This window comes from Mesoplodon bidens (assembly GCF_964165515.1).
Source record: "Mesoplodon bidens genome assembly, chromosome: 4".
Lineage (NCBI taxonomy): Eukaryota > Metazoa > Chordata > Mammalia > Artiodactyla > Ziphiidae > Mesoplodon > Mesoplodon bidens.
This window is the reverse complement of record NC_138160.1, coordinates 60,240,947-60,264,415: the sequence shown is the minus strand read 5'-3', so window position 1 is coordinate 60,264,415 and position 23,469 is coordinate 60,240,947. Positions and strand designations below refer to the sequence as shown.

Genomic DNA, 23,469 nt, shown 5'->3' with positions numbered 1-23,469 from the left:
TAAGTGGTAGTATTTTCAGTGGGCTCCAAGATGAGCCCAGCAAATTCACTTGGTTATTTTTCATGAAAAGAAGTAAAGAAAAACACAAGATCTGTAGATTAATTTTGAGCCATTTGAAGTTAGAGGTGGAAAAAATTATTTCTTTTCTTTTGAATGAAATGCTGTAAGTTTGAATTTTTTTCTTGTTTAGTATTCGAATGCTTAAATGTGATGTTTATTGTGCCCTATAGTCACATAACATGATTTCTGTTTTCAAAGAGCTTACAATCTAAAATTAAATTGACCCACCGTTTCTCTTATCAATAGCTTGCAAGCACACCTAAGCTTTTCTTGGTTTTTGAGGTCTTTTAAAAATTGTTTCTACTTTGATACCTCATTTTCCTTTGGATTTTATTTAATGTGGATTTAATTTATTTGAAGAAATTGTAACTCATTTATATTTCTAATTTCTAACCAATTCCTCTAGTAGACTATCGAGGTTAAATCACAAGTATATTAATTCACTTATTCAAGAAATATTTTTATGCATCTACTTTATTTTAAGCACTTTTCCAGTTTCTTGTGATTTACAGTATCTTTATGGGACTTACTATAATGCTTATATAGATTTTACATTCTAGTGACTGGGGAGACAGATAATAAAGTAATAAATATATATCTAATATACCAGGTAGTGATTTATGTTATTTACAATGAAAAATAAAGAAGAATGAGGCCATAAAGAATGATGGAAGTGTGCTGAGGAGTGATATTTTACATGGTTGGTTAGGGAAGGCATCTAATTCTGGGATATTTTGGTCGAGACCAGAATACTACACATAAAACATTTATATCTCTGCTTTACAGCTACAAGCTGCGGTACACAGAGTAACACTGGCTCAGACAGCAGTGCCTGTGCTTTGTGGAAGTGCCCTGAAAAACAAAGGGGTCCAGCCCTTGTTAGATGCTATTACTACGTACTTGCCTTCACCTGAAGAACGCAACTATGAATTTCTGTAAGTATGCAAGTGCATAGATTAAAATCGTATAGCCTTGAAAAGACAGGTAGACAGATAGGTCATGTTTCACAGAGAGTAGTTGAATCACAGTTTTTGAATAACATTGGTGAAGAATATTATTCTAAATAATATAATATAGGGCTTCCCTGGTGGCGCAGTGGTTGAGAGTCCGCCTGCCGATGCAGGGGACATGGGTTCGTGCCCCAGTCCGGGAAGATCCCACATGTTGTGGAGCAGCTGGGTCCGTGAGCCATGGCCGCTGAGCCTGCGCGTCCGGAGCCTGTGCCCCGCAACGGGAGAGGCCACAACAGTGAGAGGCCTGCGTACCGCAAAAAAATAAATAAATAAAATAAATAAAATAATAATAATATAATATAGAGCCATAGTAATTTTTACTTGAAAGGGATATTTGTCATCATCTCTTGTAACCTGTGTTTACAGATGGAGCTAAATAAGAATTTATGGCTTTTTTGTTGTGTAAAAGTATAAGTTTTGACCCTGCCATCTTAGTTTAAAAAAAAAAAAAAAAGTAGTATACTGTAGGTGTTTGATAAATATTCTATAGATACATTTATATTTATTCTGGATTTCAAGATTTTTCATAATGTTTTGTGACTGTAAGGAAAGGTCCATTGTTTTATTCCTCTTGTCACTAACAGCTTTGTCCTTCGTAATAAATCCTCTAAAATCTGAGTGAGTTTTGTGCCAAATGGCAGACAGAGGTGAACTTTGATCCTGTTAACTAGGACCTGAGTCACCTTTCATATCTCTCAACTGGAGAGGCATTATGGTGATGTGATGATGAGCATAGACTGTGTACTGCCTGGATTTAAATCTCTGATCTTCCAAGTTGCTTTAACCTCTCATCTATAAGATGCAGAGAATAGGACTTATCTCATAGGATTGTTACAAGAATCAAATGAGCTAATATTTATAAAGCACATAAAACAGTGCCTAGTGTATGATCAACTCTCTATATAAGAATTTGTTAAATAAAATTAAAATTTGGAGGGAACAGGAATAAGATCAGAGAAATTCAATAATAGAAGTGTCTAACCTACTTTGAATCATGGACTCCTTTGAAACTAATGAAAATATGGAGAAATATTTCCATATTTCCTCAGAAAAATGTACCTATGTACAAAGTTTGGCAATTTGAGAGGGATTCACACTTTCTGAAACCTAGTAATGAACCCCAATTTAAGGACATCATTCTGTTAAGTGTTCGCTGTGTAAACAAGTTCAAGTTTATAGTGTAGATTTATATGTCTGTGCAGCTGAAGACAAGTGGGAGGAGAGAGTGAAAGCAGTAATTGGAAAGTACCTACTTGTTTACCCTGGATGGGGTTTTAAGAAGTGGTATGATGTTCCTAGGTATATTCCCTAGGAGGGAAATCTAGGCAAGAATTATTTGCTAATAGAGGTAATATTTGGAAGAGAATCCATTGTTTTTGGTTTTGAGGAATTAATGGTAAGATCTCCAGTGAATAATTTAGTCCGGTGGAGGAAGAGAGGTACATAATACATTATTTAATTGGCCTTGGTAGCTAAACTAGAAGATATGAGGAATCTTTGGAGGACATCAGGGTTAGGCTTATGCAGTGATTCTGATCTGATCTGATCTGTATAGATATATAGGAAGTACATTTTAAAGTGGCTTTTCTGGAACTTCTCCTTAATTTTATAGGCAGTGGTATAAGGGTGACTTATGTGCCCTGGCATTTAAAGTTCTCCATGACAAGCAGCGAGGCCCACTGGTATTTTTGCGCATTTACTCAGGCATGATAAAACGCCAATTGGCCATCCATAATATTAATGGAAACTGCACGTAAGTAGAAGCCTAGGTTATTTTCTAAAACTTCACTCATTTCTTTAAATATACTTTTACTAATATAAATCATGGTTTTACAGGGAGAGAATAAGTCGTCTGCTTTTGCCATTTGCTGACCAGCATGTAGAAATCCCTTCACTGACTGCTGGTAACATTGCTTTGACTGTTGGGCTTAAACACGTAAGTGACCAAATCGTTTCTCTAGGAAATAACAGCTTAAATGTTTAATTAAAAGTAGGTATTTTGTAATAGCAAAAGCCCATAGACAATCCAAAAGCTATCAGTAGTGGAATAATGAATATTGTAGTATATTCATCAACATGGTTGAATCTCAAACATTTAATAGAAAGAAAAGTAAATTACAGAAGACTATGAACAGTATGGATTGTATTCATATAAAGTTCAAATGCAAGTAAAATAAATACACTATGGATATATACTTATGTATTAAGTTTATGTAAAATAATGTTATTTGCATTGTTTTTTTTTCCTATCTTGATTATTGCAGACAAATCTAACTTTATAACTGATCAGGTTAAAAAGTGAAGATATTTTGCCAATGAAGGCTCTGTAAGAGCAAGGATTTTTGTCTCTTTCGTTCTTTTGTCTCTTGTTCAAAGATAAATTTGTTTTACCAAATGAGTTTTAAATGTATTTTTTGTATGTATGAATGTTTTATTGTTAGAATTTATTACAGCAATATTTTGGACAGAATTCTTCTACAACTTAAATTAGCTTTACCAATGCAGAGTTATGATAAGCTTAATGAATTTGTCTCTCTTTTAAGTTCTGATGAAGAGGAAGTGCTACCTTAAAATTTTTCTTTGGTTTTCGTGGTCCTTGGTGGAAGCTGAGTGCTTGCCAATAGCCTGTTTTGTCCCAAGGCATCTTCTTGCTCGCAGACTGCCACTGGTGACACCATTGTCTCATCCAAGTCCAGCGCATTAGCTGCATGTCGTCGAGCAGAAAGGGAGGGAGAAAAGAAGCATAGACAAAACAATGAAGCAGAGAGGCTTTTGTTGGCTGGGGTGGAGATTCCAGAACCTGTTTTCTTCTGTACCATAGAACCTCCATCAGTGGCTAAGCAGCCAGGTACATATAATCTTGGTGCATCAATTAATTAGTGCTCTGATAATTTAGATAAAATAGTTACATTTTAACCTCAAAGGGTTTCTTATGTCACTGAGTTCAATTTTATGAGCATTTATTGGTAAGTATTTCTTATGATTGGTCTAGTTTTTTAATTTGTTTTGATTTTTACAAACTCTTTTCATTTTTTTTCTTTCAGCTTTGCCATTTTTCTCTTACCATATTCTTCCTTATTCTTGTTCTTGTGGTGCTATCTATGGGATTCTAAGTAATGACCTCAGGACTGCCCTTCCAGTATATTAGATTAGATGGGTAACCAATTCATAACCGATTCAGTTTCCCATCACCATTTATAAAAATCAACTTTTCTGGGGCTTCCCTGGTGGTGCAGTGGTTGAGAGTCTGCCTGCCGATGCAGGGGACACGGGTTCGTGCTCCGGTCTGGGAAGATCCCACATGCCGCGGAGCAGCTGGGCCCGTGAGCCATGGCCGCTGAGCCTGCGCGTCCGGAGCCTGCGCTCCGCAACGCGAGAGGCCACAACAGTGAGTGGCCCGTGTACCACAAAAAAAAAATAATCAACTTTTCCTTGTTTTCTGGCTTAACTTTTAGAACTCAGTGAAGATATTTATATACTATGTTTAATGTCATTTGACCTTTTTGAGTGATAAATAGTTTGTTCTTTAGTATATTGGCTTAGAATACTTCAGTGGCTTCTCATTACTTATAGCAGAAACCCAAACTCCTTAGTATAGTATATAGTAAAGCTCATGGTTCGAGCTGTAACATTTCTTGTTAAATTTGGTTACATAGAGCATAAAACCCCCAAATAGAAGTTGCTTTAATGACAAAAGTTCACTTCTTTCTCTTGTAAAATATGCCTTGAATTGGTAGCCCAGGGGTTCAAGGATGACTCCACACGTCATCAGGCACCCAAGCTCCAGTCTTTCCATCCCCCTTCTTAAAATTTCCTTATAGCTACATTTAAAGAAAGTTAAAATGGCAAAATTAATTTAGTAATATATTTTACTTAACTCAGTATATCAAAATATTATCATTTCAACATAATCAATATAAAAATTATTGAGATACTTTACTTTCTTTTTTCTCTTCCATGTGAAGTCTTTGAAACCTGGTATGAATTTTACACTTACAGCTAACGTTAATTCAGACTAGTAATATCTTATACAGACGGGTTGTGGCTACCATTTGGACAGTGCAGGTCTAAAGAGGGAGCATGTGCATATCAGTTAATTGATTGTATCAAAGTATCTCTTTACTTTAGATGGCATATTTAATGCAAATAACATACAGTTGACCCTTGAACAACAGGGGGGTTGGGGCCCCAGCCCTCCACACAGTTGAAAATCCCAGTATAACTTACAGTCAGCCCTCCCTATGCTTGGGTCCTCCGATTCTGCATCCACGTATAAGCAGACCCGCATCAGACCCATGTTGTGCAAGGGTCAGCTGTATTCTTACTTCCTCCTTGGTGTGATAATTCATCATAGAGTAATCACATTAGTATCTCTTTATTCATGATGTAATTTAGCTTCCTTTTGCCAGTTTCTTATTGTATGTGTTTCTAAAGTCTTTTTTGCCAGTTCCTTAACCTTTGCAGAACATAATCAGATGATGTTACTGTCCCATTTAAACCCTTCAGTGGCTTCCCAGTGCACATCCAAACTCTTCACCATGGCCTTCAATACCTTACATGGTGTGCTCCCTGCCATACATCTCCCGCCTCATCTGATGCTACTCTTCCTTTTGTCCACCAATATCCAGCTACACTAGCCTTCTTGTTTCTCCAATAGAAGCCATTCCTTGCACAGCCATTTCCTCTATCTGGAATTCTTTTTCTTCAGGATTCTACTTGCGATGTCATTCTTTTTGGTTTGTGTCTTTATCTGAATCATCTTGGACAGGTCTTCCCAGGTCACAATCTCAAGTAACCTCCCATCACTATCTCATCACCTTGTTTTATTCTCTACAGAACATTTCTGGCTGTTTGAAATTTTTTTTTTCAAAATTTGCTTGTTCATCTGTTTTCCCACTAGAATGTATAGTACCTTATCAAAAAAAATGAAACATAAAGATAACAGTTATTGTTTATCCTCTAGATTTGGATCATGCATTGAAATGCCTTCAGCGTGAAGATCCCAGTTTGAAAGTGAAGCTAGATCCTGACTCTGGACAAGTATGCATATTATTATTTAATCCCAAGAATCTTTCAATAAAAACATTTGTGTGTGTGTGTGAGAGTGTTTAAGTGCATATATCCAAAACATTGATTGGTCTATGCCCCTGAAAGAAAAAGCCTTCTTTTTTGGTTCTCTCATAATATACATTTCTGATTATATTTTGACTGTCAAGCTAAATTCTCCTAATTCCTCAGTATGATTATACCTTACTTATATAAACTACTTTCCAACATTTCTACCTTCCAGAAGACAGCCTTTTGTGAAATTTTGAAATAAGGTTCAACCCCAAGACAAAACCTTGAGCCTCTTATGCTAAAACTTATAGAAGCAGCTTTCTAAAGGGAGGATGCATAGGTATACTTTTAATGATGATAAGACACCTAAAATGGGTGAGAAGTGATCGATTACAGCCTAACAATGGAGGAAATGGAGTCCTGAAGTAGGTACAGGACTGTGCTGTATATTATATAATACAGTAGAAGAACACATATTCATTCTGCATCTTCTTTTTAGGGGGGCAGGGTAGAGTTTATATAAAATTCTAGAAAATTTTCCTTAAAAAATTATAAATTTGCCTTTAAAAAGGATAAACTGATTTAGTTAATCTGAAAATATGGAGTGCTTTATTTTCCCAAATGCCAGCTAAATGAGGTAGCCATTTAGTTTAATTGATTCTGAAGGCTACAACAGCAATTAAAACAGAAACTTTTTATTTAAAAAATGCCAGTACATATTTTTTTTAAATAGCAAATAACATTCAAGTGTACAAAGTAAAGAATTAAAGTCTCCCTTTCAGTCTCTCTATCCTATTCTACATAGGTAATCACTGTGAAAACTTGGTGAATAGCCTTTCACACTTTTCCAAACATCCATTTTTCTGCTGTGCAATGTTATAAAACACAGTATTTATGTTTCCAAATATATATGTACAGATATATAAGAAGTCGTTCTATTTGTATTATTCTACAACTGCTTTTTTTCCAATTAATTACTTCTTTAACTTTATATTACAGTCATACACCAAATAGTTTTTTGTTGTTGTTCCTTGCAATTACAATTTTATTATAGTGAGAGGAAACAAATCAGAACCAGCTAAAGGAAGAGACACCTAGGGCAAAGTCTGAGAGGGTTCTAAATGCAAGGCTTTTCTTCATCCTCCTGGCATAGAGTATTGTCAGTCAGGGAACCTCACCCAGGCCTTCCGTGCCCAGAGGTTTTATTAGGGTATAATCACATACTGTCTATGTGGTTGACATTTAATCTCTAGTGCCTCCTGTAGGTTTGGGCTACTACCTTTACTCTCTAGGTTGTAAATGGGTACAGCTATTCCAAAGCTGCATCATAAATCACACCGTTAGACTATCTGGTGGACAAAGGCCCCAGACAAGCAAAGACACTTCTATCAGGCAGGGTCTTGGCCTAGAGATAACCTCCCAGTGGCTGAAGGCAAGGGCCAGATCTCTCTTTAGGGTAAAGTTAATGCCTCACTACACAGATGGTATATGAATAAAATGGGGCAAATGTGGATTCTTTGCACTATATTCTCTCATACACAAAGACCTTCTTCAGGAATAACCATTGTTGCTTTCTAAAAACAAAAACATGTTTTGATTGGTTTTGATGCAAATTTGACTGTTCTAACAAGGACCCAAAATAACATCGGTTCAAAGAAGATAAAAGTCAGTTTTTCTGTCACGTAAAGTTCCAAGCTACTTTGGAAGTTTCAACTGCCCACAAGACTGTAAGGTGCCCAGGATGGTTGGAAATAGCCATGTGGTTGGGAGTGTTTGGGGGAGGGATTATTCCCCCCATTCACATGTTGCCCTCGTTCACATGTCAAGATGGTTGTCTATATCTTCATTAAGAGAAGGGCTTTATTTACCCTTAAAGACGTAACCCAGAAGTTACCAACATCATTTATGCTTATATTTCACTGGCCAGAACTTACCTTTGTGGTTTGGAAGTATAGTTCTAGTTAGATACCACTTACCCGACTGATAATTCAGCTATCAAAGAATAAGAGATTGGCCTAGTGATTCACTCTTAATTTATTTATAATTTCAATCAGAAAAGTTAAAAGCAGTGTTTTGATGTAAGAGCCAAAAAAAATTACAGAAGAAATTCATTTTGTAAGTAATGAAAAATAAAATATATTGATATACCTTTATTAGTATTTTGTGATAAACTTAATTTTTTCCTTGATCTTTGTTTTCTTCCTCTTTTAACCAGACTATCCTTTGTGGCATGGGGGAGTTACATATTGAGATAATTCATGACCGAATCAAGAGGGAATATGGACTGGAAACCTATCTAGGGCCCCTCCAGGTGGCATACCGAGAGACCATCCTAAATTCAGTTCGTGCCACAGGTAAAAAATACAACATTTCGAATTCACAACGTTTAGAATTCGCTGGTTCTGTTGCTCTCTTTTTCTCCATGACCTGTTTTCTGAATCTCTTAGTTTAGTTGCATAAGGCAGGGTTCATAGTCACTAGTGTCTTCCATCAGTGGGGACAGGTTTTATGTGTGTATTTTCTTGTTTTTTAGCATTTGTTTGTTTTAGACACAGCTCTATTTCATTACAACTCATTTATTACATATATTGGCTGAGCCACTCATCAAGCAAGTGTGCAGTGGGATCAGCCATTGAAGTAGACAGCTCATCCCAGTCCTCACTACCAGAAGGAGTATAACAATTTGAAGTTGGTGTGTCAGTTTTACTCCCTAAATTGAGTGGAAATGGGGGGTGGGGAAGGTAGAATTAGATGAAGGTAGTCAAAGGGTACAAACTTCCAGTTATAAGATAAGTACTAGTGATATGATATATGACATGATAAAGATGATTAATACTGCTGTACGTTATAAATGGAAGTTAAGAGAGTAAATCCTAAGAGTTCTCATCACAAAGAAAAAATTTTTTTTCTATTTCTTTAATGTTGTGTCTATATGAGATGATGGATGTTCACTAAACTTTCTGTGGTAATCATTTCATGATCTGTGTAACTTAAATCATGTTGTATACCTTAAACTCCTGCAGTGCTGTATGTCAATTATATCTCAATAAAATAAGACATAAAATTTTAAAATTTAAAAAGAAAAAACAGGGCTTCCCTGGTGGCACAGTGGTTGAAAGTCCGCCTGCCGATGCAGGGGACACGAGTTCGTGCCCTGGTCTGGGAAGATCCCACATGCCACTGAGCGACTGGGCCTGTGAGCCATGGCCGCTGAGCCTGCGTGTCCGGAGCCTGTGCTCCGCAACGGGAGAGGCCACAACAGTGAGAGGCCCATGTACCGCAAAAAAACAAACAAACAAACAAACAAAAATAGAGTGGAAAATAATTTCCACTATTTAATAAGTATGGTAATCCTGTGCTGATGGTATTCTTGAGAAAGTGCACTTTTTATATTTCTGTCCCAAAATGTAAGAATTCATGATTTTTCTACATGTGATAATTTCAATTTGGTTCCCTTAAACAAAAGAACATGACAGTCATTCCTGTCCCCCCGCAAGGAGAAAACATGGGCAGGTTTGTGAAAAAATATAGAAAAGGTATGTTTAGGATAACTAGGAACTTTTAAGCAACTCAGTGATTTGTAAAAAGGCCAGGTGGTTATTTTTCATTGAAACTTGAAAAATTAAACAAGCAGGATATAGGGGCAAATGACATGATGATTTCTCTTTCTGGACTTTATATCTGGAAAACCCAAAAATTCTGGGAAAATATAAATAACATCTTTTAAATGAATGTCTGAGATGGTTAGAATGTAATGGAAATTTCCAGAGGCCAAAAAGGAAACCAGAGCAGGAATCTTGGAAAATAAGCCAGCACCTAAGCCACTAGCTACCCTGGAGAAATCTGTGGTCATGTCTAACCTAGAACTTGAGGGCCACATACTCATGGAAGTAATGAGGAAAATCTTCTCCATAAAAGAAGAGGACAGGGCTTCCCTGGTGGCGCAGTGGTTGAGAATCTGCCTGCTAATGCAGGGGACACGGGTTCAAGCCCTGATCTGGGAGGATCCCATATGCCGCAGAGCAACTGGGCCCACGAGCCACAACTACTGAGCCTGCGCGTCTGGAGCCTGTGCTCCGCAACAAGAGAGGCTGTGATATTGAGAGGCCCGCGCACCGCAATGAAGAGTGGCCCCCGCTTGCCACAACTAGAGAAAGCCCTCGCACAGAAACGAAGACCCAACACAGCAAAAATAAATTAATTAATTAATAAACTCCTACCCCCAACATCTAAAAAAAAAAAAAAAAAGAAGAGGACAAGGAAACTTGTCTGACTGACTGTGGGGCAAAAAGGAAAAATTTCTGAGAATTTGTAACTGTAGGCTTCTGATAGCATTTTCGGCCTAAATTCATAGAACCAGTGTGACCTGAAAAACTCCAAACAGTAGAATTTAGTGTAAAGTGCTCATGGATTGGTAATATACCAAGGAACCTGGAGAAAACAAATGTAGGGCTTCTTTAGATAAATGTATCCTCAATCCAGGCCTCAAAGAAAATCCCCCAAAGGAATATGAACTCACAATTTAAAAAAACTTTTTAAAATAAATTTACCTATCTATTTATTTATTTATTTTTGGCTCTGTTGGGTCTTCGTTGCTGCACGCGGGCTTTCTCTAGTTGCGGCGAGTGGGGGCTACTCTTCGTTGTGGTGCGCGGGCTTCTCATTGCTGTGGCTTCTCTTTGTTGCAGAGCACAGGCTCTAGGTGCATGAGCTTCAGTAGTTGTGGCATGCAGGCTCAGTAGTTGTGGCTCGAGCGCTCAGTAGTTGTGGCACACGGGCGTAGTTGCTCCGCGGCATGTGGGATCTTCCCTGACCAGGGCTCGAACCCGTGTCCCCTGCATTGGCAAGCGGATTCTTAACCACTGTGCCACCCGGGAAGCCCCCCCGCAAAAAAAAAAAAATTTTTTTTTAATCATAAAACCTTGAGCAAAGGCACAGGGAGCAAAAGAGGCAGCAGAAACAATAAACATCACAGGCAGACCAGCAAAGGCTTCTGATACTAGAATTATCATATGCTGAGTATAAAATAAGTATTATTTTTGAAGAAATAAGAAAGGGGATAGAAAGTATTAGTAAGAAATAGGAGACTATCAAAAATAAGCAAGCAACAGAACATCATGTTTTCTGAGAAAGAAAGGAAATGCTCAAGAAAATGATGGGGATGCGTCATAAGGACACAGGAACCAACCCGAAGAGGCTCCACTGGCTAAATCTGGGTTGATTTGAACTCCAAAATAATTACGAACAATAATCATAGACCACTGAGAAAAAGTTGGAATTCATGAGTCCATACTGATGATAGATCAACAAGAAGAAGAGACTCTTCTTTCTTACACTGAAGTGCCAAATGCTGCCTGTTAGATGTTGAGGAGGAGGGCTGGAATAAGAAATCGTCATCTTGTAATATGGTGAATGCTTAATATTGAGTACGTTGTTGAGCAGCATATTTGCGTGGTCTCCAAGCGTCTCGCTCTAGACTGCTTATTAGTTACAAGGTGAAAACTAGTAACCGGATGCTGCAGCAATCAGACCACACCCTGACTGGACAGTCAGATCACTAATGATCACATCACTGATGAGGAGCAGGTTACATTTGTGTACATCTAGAAAATTATCAAAATGTACAGACATTAAAGAAGACCTAAGTTAAATGGAAAACCATACTATTCATAGATAAGAAGACTAAATATCATGAAGATACCAGTTCTACCCAAAGAAGTGTATCAGACATTAATACTTATTATAAAGCCATAGTCATTATGACACAAATCAAGCTAAGAATAGACAAATATACCAGTGGAACAAACCAGAAAGCCTAGAAACAGACTCATATCTATGTGGAAATTGGATTGACATCAGTGATATTGCAGCTCAGTGAGAAAGGGTGGACTGATACTCAATAAAGGGGCCTGGGATAATTATTCATACGGAAAAAGGTTTAGATTCCCACCTCATACTGTATACAAAAGTCAATTCCAGGTGAATTTAAAAGCCTAAATATGAAAGAAGAGTTGGAAATCTCCCTTTGAGCACAAAAGAATAAAGAGAATAAATGCTAATATATGCAAAAAAGAAAAAAAAGCAAGAAAACCCCAAAACTTTATGAAAGGAAAACCTTCGAATTTTTGGAAGACAATATAGGAGAATTGTTTTACTAACCAGATAAGGTTGAAACTATGAACTAAAAGATTACTAAAGTTGATATTACTGAAATTAAGAATTTATTCAAATACACTATAAAGAAAGCAAAAAGACAAGCCAAAAGCTGAGAGAAGATATTTGCGTCATATAAAACTGACAGATTAGTATCCAGAATATATATAAAGAACTTCAAAGGATCATTAAAAACATGACAACCAACCAAGTAGAAAAGTGAGCAAAAAACATTGAACAGACATTTCACAAAAGAGGATACCCCAAAGGCCCGTGAACATATTAAAAGATTCTCAATCTCAGTAATGATTAGGATCATGCAAGTTAAAAGGACAAGATGGCATTTTACACCAATAAAATTGGCAAGAATGCAAATCTGACAATGCCAAGTGTTGGTGAGATGTTGAGCAATGGAAAGTTATACAGAAACTTCTGGTGGGAGTGTAAATTATATAACCACTGTGAAAACAGTTCGGCAACTTTCTTATGAAGTTGACTATGTGCAGACCTTACTACTCAGCAGTTCCACTAGTAGGTATATGCCCTAGAGAAAATCTTACACATGTACATTGAGAGACAGATACAAGAACCTTCATAATAGCATTGTAATAAAACTTTAGGTGAAAAAAATCCAAATATTTGTGGACATAGTGGATAAATTGTACTCTGTTCATGTAATAGAATACTGTATAACAGTGAAAAAGAATGTACTACATCACCAGGTGTCAGCCCAGATGACCCACAAATGTGAAGCAGAAAAAAGCAAGTTGCTGAATACATGCAGTATAATAACATATTCAAAACAAAGCAGAAGTAAACTATATTGTTTAGGGATCCCTGCATCTGTGATACAACTCTAAAGAAAATCATATGAATGTTTAAATACAACATCATGATAGCGGTTGTTTCTTCAGAAGGCTTCTAGGTTACTGGTAATGTTCTGTTTCTTTAGTAATATTAGGTTTCATAAATGTTCATTTTGTTTTTAGGTTATAAATGTTCATTTTGGTTTTAGGTTATGCATGTATTTTTCAGTATAAAATATTTCATAATATAAAAGTTAGTTTTATATTTCATAATAGGAATTATGAAGAGGAATTATAGAGCATAATTAGTTCTCAGTTTTGAATTTGGGCCGTGAGTCACTGTGTTCCATGGTCACTCACATAAATACAGCATAGTTTTGTCTTAGTAAAATCTTGGAGATTGGTGATGTTGCCGAAAGCTCAACTTCTCTGTATACTGGTGCCAAATCAAATCTCAGAGACAAAATAGAAAAGGATAGCCTTATTACTTTGCCAGGCAAAGGGGGACACAGCAGGCTCCTGCCTCGAAAAACTATGTGTCCCAACCTGGGAGGATTTGATGAGGGTTTTATAACAGTGGTTCAAAGGTGGGGTCTCTGACAACATCAGGGTGTACACAGGGCTTTCACTCCCTTCATCTCATCTCAGGTGGTCTCCTAATCTTGAGGAGCTTCTCTGGTCCCTTTAATTTTGCCTCAGGTTGTTTCTTGGCTGCTTCCTCCCTTGATTAGCAACTGTTCGAATCTGCCCTTTGGAACTCAGGGAAGGTCATGGAGGCTGGAGTCTTGCCTTCAAGAAATGGGGGACAAAAGGGCCTCCATGCCTCGGAGCCCCACAGGGCCTCACTCGGTTTCACTGAAAGCTATTGGTTGTTAGCTAATGAGGGAGTCTATTTTCATTTTTACAAATAGATCACTAGTTTTTGGGGAAGAATCATAAACATTAAATATTGGGTTGGCCTTTTGGGGGACTTCCCTGGTGGTGCAAGTGGATAAGACTCTGCACTCCCAATGCAGGGGACCCAGGTTTGATCCCTGGTCAGGGAGCTAGATCCCACATGCATTGCACAGCTAAGAGTTTGCATGCCACAACTAAGGAGCCGGTGAGCCACAGCTAAGGAGCCTGCCTGCCACAACTAAGGCCCAGTGCAACCAAATAAATAAATATTAAAAAAAAAAAAAAAAAAAAAAGTTCGTTGGGTTTTTCCGTACCAGCTTATGGAAAAACCCAAATGAACTTTTTGGCCAAACCCAATACATAAAATATTGCTGGAAGAGTGTATGAAATTTAAGTTTGTTGGTTGGCAGGGTGAAGCCTTTTAATTTTCATTAGATAACCGTTTGTACTCTGTTTTACTTTTAAATAAAAATTTTGTATTTAGAAGAATATCAGTCACATAAGAAATGTTTAAAAGTGTAACCTGCATAACAAAATTTGTGCGATGAACTGCCTCAACACACCCTAACACTGAAGTAATTTTTTTTTTTTTTTTTTTTTTTTGGCTGCACTAGGTCTTTGTTGCTGCACGCGGGCTTTCTCTAGTTGTGGCGAGCAGGGGCTACTCTTCGTTGTGGTGCACGGGCTTCTCATTGCGGTGGCTTCTCTTGTTGTAGAGCACGGACTCTAGGCATGCAGGCTTCAGTAGTTGCAGCACGTGGGCTCAGTAATTGAGGCACATGGGCCCTAGAATGCAAGGGCTTCAGTAGTTGTGGAGCATGGGCTCAGTAGTTATGGCTCACGGGCTCTAGAGCACAGGCTCAGTAGTTGTGGCACACAGGCTTAGTTGCTCTGCAGCATGTGGGATCTTCCCAGACATGGATCGAACCCATGTCCCTTGTGTTGGCAGGTGGATTCTTTTTTTTTTAACATCTTTATTGGAGTATAATTGCTTTACAATGGCATGTTAGTTTCTGCTTTAAAACAAAGTGAATCAGCTATACATATACATATATCCCCATATCTCCTCCCTCTTGCATCTCCCTCCCACTCTCCCTATCCCACCCCTCTAGGTGGTCACAAGGCACCAAGCTGATCTCCCTGTGCCATGCGACTGCTTCCCACTAGCTAGCTGTTTTACATTTGGTAGTGTATATATGTCAGTGCTACTCTCTCCCTTTGTCCCACCTTATCCTTCCCCCTCACCGTGTCCTCAAGTCCATTCTCTATGTCTGCGTCTTTATTCCTCTCCTGCCCCTAGGTTCTTCAGAACCCTTTTTTTGGTTTAGATTCCATATATATGTGTTAGCATATGGTATTTGTTTTTCTCTTTCTGACTTACTTCACTTTGTATGACAGTCTCTAGGTCCATCCACCTCACTACAAATAACTCAATTTTGTTTCTTTTTATGGCTGAGTAATATTCCATTGTATATATGTGGGCAGGCAGATTCTTAACCACTGCACCACCAGGGAAGTCCTAAAGCAATATTAATAGGTGATTCAGAGCAGGTTTTTAATGTTGGTAAACACAGAAGCAGATGCTTTCTTTTTTTTTTTTTAATTAATTTACTTTTTGCTGCATCTGGTCTTAGTTGCGGCACACTGGGATATTTTGTTGTGGCATGCGGGCTCCAGAGTGCATGGGCTCTGTAGTTGCAGCACATGGGCTTGGGTTTAGTTGCCCCACCACATGTGGGATCTTAGTTCCCCGACCAAGGATCGAGCACGCATCCCCTGCATTGGAAGGTGGATTCTTAACCACTGGACAACCAGGAAAGTCCCAGCAGATGCTTTCTTGGTAGAACTGTTTACTCTGATATTTTTACACTGTATTTAGTGTCATTGTTGATATTTTCTTCCACTTTACCTTCCATGAGACCTTGAACTTGCTGATTGTAATTTTGCCAGTTGTGGTACCTTGACATCTTTCTGGAACAAATCTTTGAGGTACTGTATTCGATTTGTTTACAGATACCTTAGATAGAACTTTAGGAGACAGACGGCATCTTGTGACTGTAGAACTGGAAGCAAAATCACTGGAAACATCATCTCTTCTGCCAGTCATCGAGTATGCAGCAAGTGTTGCCAAAGACCTTTCTCAGGCCTCACGAGAGGCCATTGAAAATGGCCTTCACAGCGCGTGCCTCCAAGGTAAGGTATTCCAATCAGAGTGCACATTAGTATCACACTCAACCATTTAATCCCTCCTAATGTTAGAAACTGTTTCATTCTCCTCTTCTAACTTTGGTGGTGTTTTCTCCCTATCTCTTCCCATCACGCATATGTCATACCTTTATAGTTGTCCCACAGCCTTGGATATTGTTTTGGGTTTTTTTCAGTCTTCTGTTCACTTTGCTTTTCAGTTTTGGAGGTTTCTACTGATATATTTTCTAACTCAGACCGTTTCCTCAGCTGTTTCCCATCTAAGACTATCGGTGGGCTTCTTCCTTTCTGTAACAGTGTTTTTCATCTGAAGCATTTCTTTTTGGTTCTTTCTTAGGACTTCTGTCTCTCTGCTGTCATGCCCATCTGTTCTTGCATGCCCTTTACTTTACCTATTAAGCCCTTAGCATATTAGTCATAGTTGTTTATATTCTCAGTCTGATCATTCAGCGTCCCTGCCACATCTGGTTCTGATGCTTGCTCTCTATTCAAATTCAAATTGTGCTTTTTGCCTTTCAATATGCCTTATAAGTTTTTCCTTTTTTTCTTTTATTTTTTATATAGCATGTTCTTTTTTTTTTTTTTTTTTTTTTTGCGGTACGCGGGCCTCTCACTGTTGTGGCCTCTCCCGTTGCGGAGCACAGGCTCCAGATGCGCAGGCTCAGCGGCCATGGCTCACGGGCCCAGCCGCTCTGCGGCATATGGGATCCTCCCAGACCGGGGCACGAACCCGTGTCCCCTGCATCAGCAGGCGGACTCTCAACCACTGCGCCACCAGGGAAGCCCTATAGCAGGTTCTTATTAGTTGTCTATTTTATACATTTTTAGTGCATATATGTCAATCCCAATCTCCCAATTCATCCCATAATTTTTTCTTGATAGCCAGATGTGATGTACTGGGTAAGGGACTGCTATAAACCGGCCTTTAGTAATGTGGTGGTGAAGTAAAGGGGAGGGGAAGCATCTGTAGTCCCAGGATTAGGTCTCAGTCTTCTAGTCAGCCTGTGCCTTTGGACTCTGAGCTGCACAAGTGTTTCTCAGTTTTTTTCACCCGCCTTAGGTGGGACAGGATGGCTAGAGTAGATTAGAATTGGGTACTTCCCTCAAGTCAGTTAGTCTCTGATAATATCCCTGCAGGTTTTGCTCTAATTAACTAGTTTCCCCTGAGGGCAGGCCTTGTTAAGAATGGAGTGCCTTGGAGTATTTCAGGATGGATTCTTTCCCCCTCCCCCTGAATCTCTGATATTTACTGTGAGAACCTGCTTGAGCTCACAAAATTATGCCCCTCTCCACCCCCAAGACTGGGTCCCCCTGGAGTTTTTAACTCTGACTTGGCCACACCGAGCCTCAAGCAGTTCAATTACAGTTCAGGTGTGACTGCCTGCACTCACCTGTCTCTCCAGTCTTGGAGACAGTGGTTTGCCCTTTGTCCTCCCATCTCTTACCAATTCAATAAGAATTGTTGCTTTTTACTTATTATTTACAACAAAGTGATGACTTCAGAGCTCCTTTACATGCAGAACTGGAAACTAGAAGTTCTCTGCCTATCTCTTTACACATTTCATTTACCCCTCACTGTATACTGAGTCCTAATAAAATCTTTTCCCCCTTACCTAGGACCACTGCTTGGATCGCCAATTCAAGATATAGCAATTACTTTACATTCATTGGTAATTCATCCCGGTACCTCCACAGCTATGATTTCTGCCTGTGCCTCAAGATGCCTACAAAAGGTATGGAAGTGTCCTAATCCTTTTTGCTTTAAGGTGACTCTCCGGACAGTAGTGAACCACTAGTCCACAGACAGCTGTGCTCGCAGTGCCTGACCTTGTGTCTTTGTATCCTGAGCCTTATAGTCAAGAGTTTTTACCATGGAGAATCTTTGATTTCTTAATCACCAGGGTTTTATTCAAAAGAGGATCTAAGAAATTACTGTTCGACACAGATAGTTATTAAATATCCTCTCATTTTGGCAAAGAGGCAAGTTTTTTTAAGTGGTGTCTCTGCTTTCCCCATCCCAGATACACAGCCATAAGAGGCAAGCTTGGTAGATTTGAGTAAAAGACATATCTGGGGTCAGCTTGGCCCAAAATGGATTATAATCTAAAGGACATTGAAGGTCTAATATTGGTTCCAATGTTGGAGTTCATGTTTGTTCTAATAAAATTAATTAAGGATCACTGAAATCAGGTAAGTCCTGTTGAATAACAGATCAAATAAGCATTTTTCCTTCTCAGAGCATAAAGCAGTCTGGTCTTCTCTGGTTACCTGAGGGTATGTCCTTGAGTGTCTTGCCCCAGTAATCTACCAGAGCTGGATTAACCCCCAGGGCCTTAGTGTGCTGAATGCTGATTCCATGCATTCTTCTCAGTATGGGAATACTATAGTTTTGTTGGTGACTGATTTTGCATTAAAACGCTTGCTTTTATAATCATTTTCTAATGTTTTGGACTGTGGTTGAGACCTGATTTTCTGTAGTCTTATTTGAATCCATAATTATAAAGTTAAATACCTTAAGCCCCCGACTTAGGAAGGCTGAACTTTAACGGCTCTTTCATATAAGTTCAAATTCATACTTCTTAAAAAGTTTTTGGGGAAAACAAAAGTTTTTGATTACAAAGAAAAAACACTATCAAAAATAAAATTGTTTAAATATTGTTTGCCTAAGCATATAGTTAGAAATTTTACCTGTAAAGTGGTCATGATTAAATTGTTGAGAACATTTACCTTCCAGTAATTCTTAGTTTTTCCTGACATTGGTTTTAGTTTTGAAATAATGGTAACCTGAAAGATATAATGTTTCTAAATTAACCCCAAGCCCCAGTATATAGGCCAGTCCTTCAAAATCTAATATGCCTTGGTTAGCCTTTTTATTAAGATCATAGTAGAGAATAAGAATTAACTTTATGGTGCTTACACTTAATCTTTTGTTTTAATTCATTACTTTAAATACTACTAATGGAAATACTCTGGCCCTTGTTAAACTTCATCTAGTGGGGAAGCTCCTCCTCTCTGCTATGAGAAGTTAATGACGCTTCATGTATTTATTGAGCCATTGGTGGTGTGCTTATAGTATAGTGCCCTGGGCACTGAGAGGGACACAAATAGGATGCATACGTTTTTCTTGACCTAAAGGAGCTTATGATTTAAAAGGGAGATAAATAACCAAATAGCCAGAATATCAGATAGAATGGACTGAGATCCATAAACGCTGAGACGTGGGGAATTGGGGCAGGGTTCTTGGAAAGAAGTTTATGTTGCCAAAACTCGGCCTCTTCACCAGTGCCGAACAGAAACGCGGAGACAGAGTTTTGGGTGAAGTAGAAGAGAGTAGCTTTTATTGCTTTGCCAGGCAAAGGGGGCCACAGAGGGCTAATGCCCTCAAGACTGTGTGATCCACCCTGGAGGGGTTATGAGGAGTTTTATAGTGTTCAAAGAGCAGGGTGTGATCAGCTTGTGGACAATTCTGGGATTGGCTGGCATCAAGGTGAAGTTTCAAGCATCATCAATCAGCCTTCTGGTTTCAACCAGTCTAGGGTCTATGTGCGTGTGGTCAGCAGTTTTCCTCTGGCAGGCGGTCTGCTTCCTGTACAAACAACTTAGGAGTGTGTGTCAGGCCTTTATACCTTTCAGGGAACTGGGAGTTCGGTGATTCTGCCATGTGGCAGCATTATAGTCTAAATTGTTACCAGTTCCCTAGCCCAACAGCTGTTCTTTGTTTCTGCATCTTCACATTTCCCAATCATTAACTCTTGAGTCAGCATTTTATTTCAAAACACAACAGGGGCTTGTACATGGTTTCATTAATTGTTGAGCTGTGATGTTTTGGAAGATTTGGGCACAGTGGGCAGCATTCCAGACAAGGGGAGATTAAAGAAGGCAGGGGAGTAGTGAAATTAGGGTTGGAAAAGTAAAATAGAGTCAGACTGTAGAGAAACCTTTAAAAACTACATCTAGAAGTTTGAGATTTGTTTTGAGAACAGTGGTGAATAATTTAAAGTTTTTTGAAGAGAGCAGTATAATCATTAGAATACAGAAGGGACTGGAGTAGGGAAAAGAGTCTAGGACAGGGAATGGACTAGGTCTGAACCAGGATACCAGCAACAGGAGTGGAAATCTTACAGCTTACTTGTGGAAAAAGGGAAATCAAAGATGCATGTCCCGGTGAACTGAAGAGTAGTGATGCCATCAACAGAAAGAGGAAAAAGCAGACAGGAGTGTTTGGAAAAGAAAATGATGAGTTCCGTTTGGGGCATATTGGGTTGCTATAAGATATTTAGACAGTATCCCAGAGCAGACCAGTGGAGTACAAGGCTGGAGCACTCAGAGACCGTGGCTTGGATAAAGTTTAGAATTTTTGAGGAAGCTAATGTAGAAGCTGTTCTTGATGCTCTGTAACTATGTTGCCAAGGAAAAGGCTGTGAAAAGAAGACTAAGGACAGACCCACAAGCACAGTACTTTCCTGTTCAGTTACACAGAACTCAGTCCTTTCCTTAGTTGTAGCATTTTTTCTCTTTAATTTTTAACCTTTTCCCACTCCATTATGTTGTTCTAAAAGACACTGCGTGAAGTGGCACAAAGCTTTTGGTAAGAATTGCAAAAATACAGAGGATATATTTAGTTGTTGACTGTCATTATTTTTTAGTAATGTTTTCATTCAAGGACTATTACTTTTTCTATAGTTGTTTCAGTTGATAGTGATTTTAAAGGCTTAATCTGCTGTGAAGAACTGAGATTATGTTTTTACTATATATGTGTGCTACGTTTTTTGAAATTTCTATGATAAAGAGAATTATACTGCTGGCCATTTTTCATGGTCGTGAAAGTAGGAGGCGGGGGTGGGGGGGAGGGAGGAGGTGGTGAGGTATCGGGGACAGAAGAGCATTACTTGACAATATAGGTGAAGATACTGCCTGGTCCTAAGTGAGTGGTGGCAGGTGAGCAGAGAGATGATCAGCCATAGCCAAATAAAGGTGAGGGGTACATTCCAGAGCCCTAGCTCTTTTATCTGGTTTCTGCTGCTAAGTCTAAGTTTATTACATCCCACCTGACAGCCAGAGGCTTAGAATTGATAGAAATTGTTTTGTTATTTTTTTTTTAACTCTGGCAGGCTGGAGAAGTAAGTTAGCTTTTAAAATCAAACCCATCAGTAGTTATGGTGCTCCTAAACGCCCTCCAAAATCCGTTTACCAATTTGCCTGATGAATGATGCTCTAAAGACAGCGTCTGACTAGGACCCCAGTAAGTCTTTATACCTCTGCTTTCATCCACTTCCTATTTGCCCTATGCTGTTTTAGCTTTTTATAGTTTCCATGCTCTTTTCTTTCCATGTGCTTGTCCTTCTTGGCCTTTGTTATCTGTTCAGAATTTTAGATTTCAGTCTGTTTCAAATGGAGAATGTGTTTCTATTAACTTACTGTGTTTTTAGCTCTCTCCTTTATTTCCCTCCTTGATTGCCCTGACTTGTAGTATGCACTATAACTATAGGTATCAAAAACAAAAGAAGAGGTTTAAATATGAAGAAGTCTTTGAAGGGGGAAAACCATTTTCTTTCCCTCTGTCTCTGGGCACATGTTCACAGGTACTCTGTATAATGAGACTTTGCCACGCATTCCCTTGTAACACACCCTACAAGAGGTCTCAGACATGTTACTGTCATGCATGTACAAGCAAGTATTGAAATTCTGGACTTCTTATAGAGTGTTAAAGCAGGCTTATGTCTTTTTGCCAGAGGCTCTAGGCTAAGAGTATGGACCGTATTTAAATTTTTATGAGTCTTCCCTTCAAAACAGAAATTTGATCTGCAGTTTAAGGAAGAGGAGTTAATATTCTTTAATTTCTTTAGGCTCTGAAGAAAGCTGATAAGCAAATTTTGGAGCCCCTGATGAATCTTGAGGTTACAGTGACTAGAGATTACCTCAGTCCTGTCCTAGCAGATCTGGCACAAAGAAGAGGGAACGTTCAGGAAATCCAGACTCGTCAGGACAACAAAGTTGTTATTGGATTTGTTCCCTTAGCAGAAATTATGGTAGGTACTTTGTGACTAAATGTACATACTTTTTTACGTAAATTGCTGGAGAAATCCAGGGGATTATGGCAGCCTGGGGGGGGCGGGTGTCCCTTTCCATTCCTCTACAGAGGCTGAGGTGTGCTGTACCAAAATGCATCACCAGCCTAAATAAGCACTTATCTTACTTCTTCTGTTGCCGGCTTTGAGGCAAGTTTCATTCTCCTCCCCACCAGCCTGTCGTGCTAGGACAGGCACCTGAGTGCCAGCAGACTTTTTTTTACCAAATGTTGGGACCAAGGAATACTTCTGAAGCATACCCACACTACTGGTTTTCTGTCATCCACAATACTTACCAAATTTTTCCTGATAATGGTCAAAGGTTCTGCAGGAAGAGACTTGAGGCTTAACTTTGCAGAGATAACTGACTTAAAATTATTTTAACTAGGGTTATTCAACTGTGCTTCGAACGTTAACATCGGGCTCAGCTACCTTTGCCTTAGAGCTCTCCAATTATCAAGCCATGAATCCTCAAGACCAAAGTACACTGCTCAGCCAGAGAAGTGGCTTGTCCTAAGTCCTTGGAGAGAAACTCAGGAGCACCTACCTACTTCATTTTCAGTAAGAACAACTGAAAAGGTAGAACTTGAAACAGACAGTGGCACTTGGTGCTGCCCATTCTATTTTATAGAATGAGAAACGTGCTTTGATGTTGAAGGTTAATGTACCTGAACTGTATTGTGTATCTAGGATGTTATTACTGTTGGTAGTCAAGGTTCAGTCTTTTGCAGTATACTGAGTGATAGATATCACGAGGTTTTTGGTTGGTTGATTTTAAGCTGCTCTCACAGGAAAGATGTCTGTCAGTCTTCTATGTATAACGTATAATAAGATGGAGGTTCAATGAATAAAAAGATTTTATTCAAAAACATGATTTTTAAAATCAAGCTGATCGTGGTACAGATGATTGTGGGCATTTTCCCCTATTTTTCTTTTGTTTCAGCTCATTTTTACATTCTGTCCTCGTGGTCACAATATCCCGTAAAGACAGGTTCTGCAGCTATTCCTCGTCTGTACGACAGGTAAAGTACAAACAAAAGATGTTTTAGATTGATATAACTCATCTCCATCTTAAGGAACTTAATAGCTCAAATCAGAATCACTAAACCATCACTAATTATTGAAAAAAGAGATTCATAATGGAGTTCTAAGTTACAGCAAAATTTATCTATAAAACAGTTTAAAGTCCAAGATATCTTCTCCTTATAG

General features: G+C 38.8%; 2 protein-coding genes across 4 annotated transcripts in view; one reads left to right on the top strand and one right to left on the bottom strand.

The window, feature by feature from the left end:
* The window catches only part of GFM2 (GTP dependent ribosome recycling factor mitochondrial 2), a 47,602-nt gene extending 24,657 nt beyond the window's left edge, over positions 1-22,945 (top strand). The window contains exons 12-21 of one of the 3 annotated variants that reach the window (XM_081231291.1): positions 847-995; positions 2,686-2,826; positions 2,910-3,009; positions 3,732-3,921; positions 6,037-6,113; positions 8,347-8,485; positions 16,001-16,180; positions 17,810-17,925; positions 22,039-22,221; positions 22,649-22,945. In XM_081231291.1, the coding sequence (XP_081087417.1) occupies positions 847-995; positions 2,686-2,826; positions 2,910-3,009; positions 3,732-3,921; positions 6,037-6,113; positions 8,347-8,485; positions 16,001-16,180; positions 17,810-17,925; positions 22,039-22,221; positions 22,649-22,777 (1,404 nt within the window). In that variant the 3' untranslated portion in view covers positions 22,778-22,945. Of the gene's footprint in view, positions 1-846; positions 996-2,685; positions 2,827-2,909; positions 3,010-3,731; positions 3,922-6,036; positions 6,114-8,346; positions 8,486-16,000; positions 16,181-17,809; positions 17,926-18,213; positions 18,673-22,038; positions 22,222-22,648 lie in introns of those variants that run through there. The other 2 variants (XM_081231292.1, XM_081231293.1) reach the window with 2 other exon arrangements.
* A 143-nt stretch (positions 22,946-23,088) lies between these two features.
* Positions 23,089-23,469, bottom strand: part of HEXB (hexosaminidase subunit beta) — a 42,919-nt gene continuing 42,538 nt past the window's right edge. Inside the window, exon 14 of the mRNA XM_081231294.1 lies at positions 23,089-23,271. Within this exon, the coding sequence (XP_081087420.1) occupies positions 23,211-23,271 (61 nt within the window). The 3' untranslated portion in view covers positions 23,089-23,210. The remainder of the gene's footprint in view (positions 23,272-23,469) is intronic.